Source organism: Arachis hypogaea, chromosome 4, assembly GCF_003086295.3.
Source record: "Arachis hypogaea cultivar Tifrunner chromosome 4, arahy.Tifrunner.gnm2.J5K5, whole genome shotgun sequence".
Taxonomy (NCBI): domain Eukaryota; kingdom Viridiplantae; phylum Streptophyta; class Magnoliopsida; order Fabales; family Fabaceae; genus Arachis; species Arachis hypogaea.
Genome location: NC_092039.1, coordinates 32,455,967 through 32,464,811, shown reverse-complemented (window position 1 = coordinate 32,464,811; position 8,845 = coordinate 32,455,967). Strand labels below are relative to the sequence as shown.

The 8,845-nt window shown below is 37.2% G+C and overlaps 1 protein-coding gene across 1 annotated transcript; it reads right to left on the bottom strand.

Annotated features, from left to right (window-relative positions):
- Nucleotides 1-4,151: 4,151 nt before the first annotated feature.
- On the bottom strand, nt 4,152-5,115 carry LOC140184098 (zinc finger BED domain-containing protein RICESLEEPER 2-like). The gene is made up of 3 exons (XM_072234385.1): nt 4,431-5,115; nt 4,276-4,339; nt 4,152-4,170 (listed from the first exon to the last, which is right to left on the bottom strand). The coding sequence occupies exons 1-3, from the start codon at nt 5,113-5,115 to the stop codon at nt 4,152-4,154; spliced, it is 768 nt and encodes a 255-aa protein (XP_072090486.1).
- Nucleotides 5,116-8,845: the final 3,730 nt, after the last annotated feature.

Below are 8,845 nucleotides of genomic sequence, written 5' to 3'. Positions count from 1 at the left end.
CCACACTTGGAACTTGCTCCAAGTGTTTCTCTTCTACTTCTTCTTGGTGAACTTTAGCTACAGTTTCATCAATGATGTCACACTGGAAGATAGAATGGTCTTCCGGAGGGTGCTTCATAGATTCATTCAAACTAAAATTCACTGCTCTGCCATCTATCTCAAAGGAGTAAGTTCCTGATAATACATCCAGCTTGAACTTCGAAGTCTTCAGGAATGGTCTTCCAAGCAGGATTGATGATGATCTTCCTGAGTCATTAGGGGGCATTTCCAGGATATAGAAGTCGATGGAAAATGTGAGCTCCTTAATGCTCGCTAATACATCTTCAGCAATTCTAACTACTGTAATAATGCTTTTATCTGCTAACACAAAACGAGCTGCCGACCTTTTTAAGGGAGGGATCCTCAAAGCATCATATATAGACAATGGCATTATACTAACACACGCTCCTAAATCACACATGTAGTCAGAAAATAATACACCTCCAATTGTACAGTTAACCATGCATGGACCTGGATGACTACATTTTTCAGGTATACCTCCCATTAAAGCAGATATAGAACTACCTAAAGGAATAGTTTCTAATTCATTAATTTTATCTTTGTGTATGCATAAATCCTTCAAAAACTTTGCATATTTAGGCACTTGTTGAATAACATAAAAAAGGGGTACAGTTACCTCAATTTTTTGAAAATTTCTACCATTTTGGGATCAAGTTCCATATGCTTTCTGGACTTTCATGCAAGGTGTGGAAATGGGATAGGAATGGCACCATTTGTAGCTTCTGCTTCCTTTGGTGCTCCATTCCTGGGGTGAGGTATTTCTTCTTCAACCAAGTCTTGTACTTCATCTTCTTCTTCAACTTCCTCCACTTCAACCATGTCCTCCATTGGGGCGTGTTCTAGTGAGCTTGGCTCCTCCATATTCCTCTCTTGCAGTGTGGTTCTAGACCTCAAAGTGATGGCATTGATACCTCCCTTGGGGTTGGGTAAAGGTTGAGAGGGAATTTCACTAGAGTTTGAAGGCTGGTTGTTGGAGTTATTCAGTGATCCAATCTGTGAGACAAAAGCTTGCAAGGTAGAGTTCATACCGTTCAAGGTAGAAGTGAAGTTGTTCTCCATGGTCTTCTGCCTTTGATCAATCGAGTGTAGTAACTCGTCATTAGAAGAGGAAGATGGGTAATTAATATGAGGGGTCTGCTGTTGGTTGTTCTGAAGTGCTTGGGACTGCCTTTGGTGAGGTGCTTTATAAGGCTAGTTCTAATTCTGCTATCTGTTGTTATTATTCTACCTCTAATTTCCATTGTTATCTCTGCCTCCTCTATTATAGTTGTCCCTCCATCCCTGGTTTGGCATTATCTCTCCAACCCTGGTTGGAGTTGTCTTGCCAACCTTGGTTAAAGTTCCCACCTGGTTATAGTTGCTGCCTTGTTGATAGTATCCTTGATTCGGGCGGTCATAGAAGTTGTGAGTAGCTGCCAAGGTGTTGTCCTCATGTTGTAGTTGTGGACATTCATCAGTGTAATGACTATAATCAGCACATATTCTGCATACTCTCTGAGGAACCAGTTGTCGACTACATTGTGGTAAAGGAGGTTGAGACTGTTGCTGGCCCAAATGTATCTGCTTCAGTAGGTTGGTCATCTCACATAGTGATTGTGTGAGAGCAGTATTCTCGCTGCTAGAGGAAACCTCTGCCACGGCCTTGGGGTGGTTGTTCCTATTACGCTTGTGAGTCTGAGCAGACTCAGCCAGGTTGGCGATCAGTTGCCATGCTTCATCTGTGGTCTTGTACTTTTTCAGAGAACCATTGCTTGCACCATATAATGTAGTCTTATCCTGAGGCTTCATGCCTTGTGTGAAGTAGCCGATCAACACCAACTTGTCAATCATGTGGTGGGGGTATGCGTCTAGGAGATTAGTGAAGCGCTCCCAGTACTCGTAGAGAGTCTCGGATTCGCCTTGGATGATCATTGAAATCTCTTTCCTTAGTCTATCAGTAACTTCAGCTGGAAAGTATTTTTCTAGGAATTCTCTCCTGAGCGTATCCCAGTTAGTAACAACTGCTTCAGGTTGAGTGTAGTACCACTCCCTCGCCTTTCCCTCTAGAGAAAATGGAAAAGCGGCTAGCAGAATAGAAGTCTCAGTCGCACCATTACGCCTAACAGTAGAACAGGCTGTCTGAAAATCTCTGAGGTGCTTGAGAGGCTCTTGAGCAGGTAAGCCGTGAAACTTTGGCAGTAGATTAATTAGTGCAGTCTTCAGTTCAACATCTGCACCCAGATTTGGATGACGCGCTTGAAAAGGTGGCAGTGTAAAGTTTCGAGCTCCTGCCTCCTGAAGAGTAATCCTCCTGGGAGCTGCCATGTCCTCTGTGCTAAAATCAACCGAATCATTAGAAGGAGAGCCTGTTTCTTCCTTAAACGACGTTTCAAATTCATCCTCAGAAAGGACTAACCAACGTCGAGCCCGCCTTATACGTGAGATAGTTCTTTCAATTTCAGGATCAAATACGGGTAGACTCAGATCAGATAGTGAATGCGTCATTCAATGAAAGAGACATACAACTCATGGTAATAAAATAAAATAAAATATAGTGCAAATAAAATAAAAATCCAACCAATAAATTAGCACATTGTTGCAACTCCCTGGCAACGGCGCCAAAAATTGACGTGGCGGAAAATCACCATTTAAGAGTTTATAGGGAAAACGACGTTGCAAGTATAGCTCTTAACCAATGAAGATTCTGCGTATCAATTTAAAAGAGTTGTCACAAAATTTTAGAAATAAAATACTGGAAGTATGAGTCCTAGGTCGTCTCCCAACGAGTTGCAGAGAGAATGATAATTTATTAATTAGGGGTTTTCAAGAGAGTTGAGTTGAATAATGAGCAATTAAATAGTTGTAAAATAAAAACTAAGAATGATTATTAATATTCTAAATAAAAAGGCCTTGACTGAAGGAATGATCAATTGGAAGTTCTATCCTTGTTGGGATCTCTTAGGTGTAGTATCAAAAAGGTTGTTGTTTTCACTTAGTCAACCCTTACTATTAAAGGAAAGTCAAGTGATTGAGCTAACTCTTATTCACAAATCCTAGTCCTCTTCCTTGGGAAGGTCTAGCGTTAGTAAATACAAAACTAGCCAACAACTTCCAGTTTAATCTTCACTTAAGCCTTCCAACTCAAGTGTCTCCTCTTAATCAACCCCCATGCCAAGTAGGGAATCTACTTCATTGACATGAATATAATACTCAGAAAAATATAAGAAGAAGACATGATAAAATAAATAAAATAGAGACTGAAAAATTAATTAAACATAAAAGGAATCCTCTGTATCAACAATCCATGAAAATAATCCAACTACCACTTTAAATAAAAGAGCAAGTAAGGAAACAAACTAGAATAGTATCTTCAACGGAGGTGATGACTCTTTAATATCCGAAGCAAAAAGCATAGAACTAATAAACTATGAATGTAAAGAGAACCTAGAGGAAGAGTAGTTCCTCTCTAGATTCAGATTTAAAATCCTAAAACTATCCTAATGAGAATGTGTATTGATGTGTCTTGTGTCTCTGCACGTTCCCTGGCTTTATTCTGTGTTTCTGGGCCAAAACCTGTAGGGGTGAGCACGGGTCGGTTTGGTTCGGGTTCGAGGTAAAATTAGGACCAAATTGATCAAAAAGTAATTGGTTCGGTTTGGTTCGGATTTGTATTTTTTTGTCCTTGTACCCGAACCAAACCAAACCGATTAAGAGCGGATTGGTTCGGTTCGGGTAGCGGGTACCCGATGAATTTGAAATTCATGAAAAAATCAAATTGGCAAATTTTTTATTTTTATCTTAAAAATTCAACAAATATAATAAACATGTAACATCAATAGAAATAATGCAAACATATTAAACACCAAATACATTAAAAACTAAACTCATCAAAATCCAAACATATTAATAGTGAATAATCTTTGTCTAATGAAATATAAAAGTGCAATAGAAATATTAGAAGTTAAATATAAAAGTCTAGTGAATTTTTTTTGAAAGAAGCTAAAACCAAAACACATTAAAATCTAAACATTAGTCATTAGAAGCTAAATACAAAAGTACAATAGAAATATTTGTCTAGTTTTCAAAGTCTTCACTCCATCTACCAAGCATATTCAAGAGAGGAGTTGTGACCTTCAGAAAACCAGCATATAATTAGCTATTTAGCTAATGTCAATATATAAAATTGATTAATTAAAAGTAATTCAACAAATAAATAATTAGTGAAAAAATGTTAACCTCAAATTGTTGTAAACAACATCAACTCCAATGGCTTGATTAAATATTGTTAAAGCTGAAAGCTCTACATTAACAGTAATTAAGTTATTATTAGAGACTCAACAATAACAACAATTACATAATAATTTAAAGAAATCCAATTTAAAAATAGTTACCTAATTCAAGTTTTTCTTGGTCCTCAAGTTCTTGCTTTAAGTCATACATCTTCTCTTGAGTCTTCAACCAATTTTGTGAGCAAATTAGAGACTCAACAGTAGAAGAACTTAATGAGCTTCTAAATTGGTCAAGCACACGACCACTAGTACTAAATGCCGACTTAGAAGACATGGTAGAGACGGGAATAGCCAACAAATCCCTAGCCATGTGAGCAAGAGCATAATACTTCATTGATTTCAATTTCCACCAACGCAAAATGTCAAAACCAGGAACGTTATCCTCCATATCATCTTCCATGTATCTCTCCAATTCATTCCTTTTGACCTCACCTTGCTTTTTTTTAACCCTCAATCTAAACTCATCTTCAAAGCCATCTTCCTCCTCATTTGCATTTTCACCACCAACCCCATGATCATGAGAGGCAATGCTAGAATTAAAACTACCAGAAGAACTACCATCCGGAAGGGGATATATCATGGAGTAATACTCAAACAACTTATGAATGATATCTTTCAACTTTTTCAACATATATTTGGCTTGATTCAACCCATACACCCGATTAAGATAAAATTCAACATACTCATACTTGTAACGAGGGTCAAGAAAAACAGCCACAAAGAGAAAGTAATTTATGCCATCACCCTCCCAATATTTGTCTAGTTTCACTTTCATTTGTGTCGCCATCTTTTGCAAACCAACATCATTACTCTTTCTCCACTTATTCAAAGTTTTTGAATGTCACACAGCTTATTGAAAAAATTATTACATGTAACATTCAAAGAACCAGAAAAAGTAAGAGTTGCATCATAAAATATTTTGAGGAACTTCACAAACACACGTGCTCTTTTCCAATCATTAGTATCAGGTGGTCCTCCTTCAGACTCAAGCGCCAACAAATAAAATGAGTCTTGATAAATAAGCCGACTAAAAGCTGATTCAAACTTCTCAGCAGCCTCTAGCATCAAATAGGTAGAGTTCCACCTAGTAGGCACATCTAACATTACACTAGCCTTACAAGTTATATTAGCCTCTTGAACACACCTCTTAAAAGCTTGCATCCTAGCAGAAGATGACCTAACAAACTTGCATGCAATTCTGATTTTACTTATTGAGCTATCAATCTCTTTCATGCCATCACCAACAATTAGATTTAATATGTGAGCACAACATCTCATATGCATGAACTCCCCATTTAACAATGTTGACCCATTCCAATCTCCCATGCCTATAAGTAAATACGAAATTGCAACACCATTAGCACTAGCATTGTCAACAGTTACACAACATATTCTTTTAATACCCCACTCTTGCAAGCACTATTCTAAGGTTCTCCCTATAGTCTCACCCTTATGATCAGTAATAAGACCAAAATTTAAAATTTTTTTATGCAATGTCCAAGACTCATCAATATAATGCGCAGTCACACACATATAATTCAAATTCTGAATTAAGGTCCAAGTATCAGTAGTTAGGGAAACCATTTGGCGATTTTCAGATAAAAAATTTCTCAACTTCTCTTTCTCATATCTAAACAAAGCCATACAGTCTCTAGCAATTATCCAACGAGAAGGAACCTTAAACCTAGGTTGTGCTTTACTCATAAATTGTCTAAAGCCTTGAGCCTCAACAAATTTAAAAGGAAGTTCATCAACAATTATCATATTTGCAAGAGCAAGACGAGTTTCCTCTTGATTAAAATCAACAAGCTTCATAGTAACTACATTAGGGTCATCCTCAAACTGGCTCCCAAGTGCAATAGTTTTCTGCCCCTTTTCAACTTGCTTGTGAGGGTTTTTAGTGCAAATCCTTAAATGTTTATGCAAGTTTGTTGTACCATGACTAGAACTATTGCATGCATATTTTTTTACAATAGTTACAGCAGGCTTCATTAGGAGAAGTTTTAGAAAAGTGAGCCCAAACACTACTAGGTGCCCTACTGGGTTTACGTTTTACCTCTTTTGGAGGCTCGCCAGTAGTTCCAGCAGCTTCAGTCTGTGTTTCCGATGAAGGATTTGAGGCATGCAACGGTGGGGGAGCTGGACTTTATGATGTTCCACCAGAAAGACCATCGTCAATAGCAGCGGGAATGGCTGCATTTGGAGAAGAAGTACTTCCAACAACTGTATCACTTTTAGAGTTAGTTTTCCCCATTTTTGAATCTGCAAAATACATAAAATAATTCATTAATTAGTACTTGATTCGAATAAAAGGAAAAAAGTCAAAATCCTGTTAAGGGGGAAAGAATCTGGTTTGTTCTAACTCCTAATAATTATAATTAATGGGCATTAAGTTTGAAAAAAAAAACTCTAATAAACAGTGACTTTAGAAACCAAAAGAAACCAAAAGAGTTGTAAAATAAATAGGTGGCACTCGACAATTTTAAATAAGCTTAATGCTATTTTTAACTCCAACAAACTTTATCAAACCCTCCTTCTCAAACCAAAACCAATGCCTAAATCAAAGAAAAAGTGAAAAATTATGAAAAATGACCATAGCTTTACTAATTGTTGGATAAAATTAAGTTAGATATATATTAAAAAAACAATAATTTACACTCAACTTTATTTACTATTCAAATTGTGCAAGTCAAATTATATATTTTTTGCTATATTGAAATTGAAGGTTGAACGTGATTGATATAGAGAGTACAGAAAAAAAATTTAGTAAGGTAAGATCATGGTCAATATTGCACGGTTATTAGCACAACATAGCTAAGAGACTGTTCCCTGTTAAAAATTTTATTGATTCACTAAAAACATGGCCACTATCGATGAAGAAGATGATAAAAACAACAGCATCAAGTCAATGAAATGATTAGCTTTTCCAAAGGAACTAAACATAATCAATATAATCAATATAATAAATTGAAGGTTCTACATTGTATGTTTGTGGCACTTAAAGTAAGTACTGTGAACCAAAAAATCAGAAACATTTTGATACTAAATACATAAGGTAAAGAAATATAATATCTAATGTTGTTCCAAAAAATCAGAAAAAAAGGTATTTCAACTCAAAATTCACCAACCAAAAAATCTATTGTTGTGATTCAGATCTAAACACTTACGAATCTGTGAAGTAGCTGATACACTGGTGTAGATTCACTGTATTTGCCTCCAACCAACCTAATCTCGTTTCTCTAAACAAATTACAGAGTTTAAAAAATGAACAACCACTCAAATTCAGAAATACTTTTAACAGTAACAATCACAAACTAAAACCAAAGCAAATGAATTACCAAAAGCAAAGTACAAAACCCTAGCATTACTTGAAAATGCATGCACATAAAGAACTAAGAGTGTATAAATTCAAAAATTGAACACTCAATAAAATAATTAACACAAACATATAACATTCCCCAAAAATTGTATACTAACCTGACTGAGTGACCCGAGAAGACGATGTTGGAGTTTGGAGGAAGTTGGCTGCTAGAGAGAGAACGGCTAACCGAAGAAGTAGTTGGCTGCTAGATAAAGGACATAAACAAGTAGGAAGACAACGCGCCTACCTCTGCAGCTTGTGGGGTTTCTGAGTTTGTTTGAGGTGAGAGACTGAGACACTGAGAGTGTAAGAGGGAGGGCGCCGCTCATGAGATAGTGTTAGGGTTACAGGTTTCAAAAATCACTAAAAGTCTAAAAGCTATATATATATATATATATATATATATATATTTTTATTTTATTTAATTAATATATCTTCGGGTTCGTGGGTTGGTTCGAGTTCCGCACCCCTTAAACCGATACCCGAACCAATCACTTACAAATACAATCCGTTTGGTTCAGGTTGGACCCGATTACCCGTTGGTTCCAGAACCAATTTAGTTGGTTCGGTTCTGATTCGGACGGGTAATTGGGTACCCGCTACCCGTGCTCACCCCTAGAAAACTGGGTCAAAATGTGGCCCAAAATCGCCCTTAGCGTTTTCTGTTTATTTCTGCAGATCGCGCAGGTCATGCGTATGCGTCGGTCACGCATACGCGTCATTCATCGATTTTCCTTGTCACGCGTATGCATCGTCTACGCGTGCACGTCATTCGTGCAGACTCCAATCTGCACGTACGTGTTAGGCACGTGCACACGTCACTTCGACTTTCTCCATTTCGTGCGCTCGCGTGAGCCACGCGCGTGCGTCGATGCTCGCTGGTTATCTCCTTAGTTTCTTCTGTTCCTTCCATTTTTGCAAACTTCCTCTCCATTCTCTAAGCCATTCCTGCCATGTGAAGCCTGAAACACTTAACTCACGGATCACGGCATCGAATGGTATAAAGGAGAATTGAAATACACAAATTAAAGATCTCTAGGAAGCTAGTTTTCAACCATAGAATAAACTTAGGAAGGGATTGTAAAATCATGCAGTTCATATGAATAAGTGCGTAAAGACTTGATGAAACCACTCAATTAAACACAAGATAAACCAT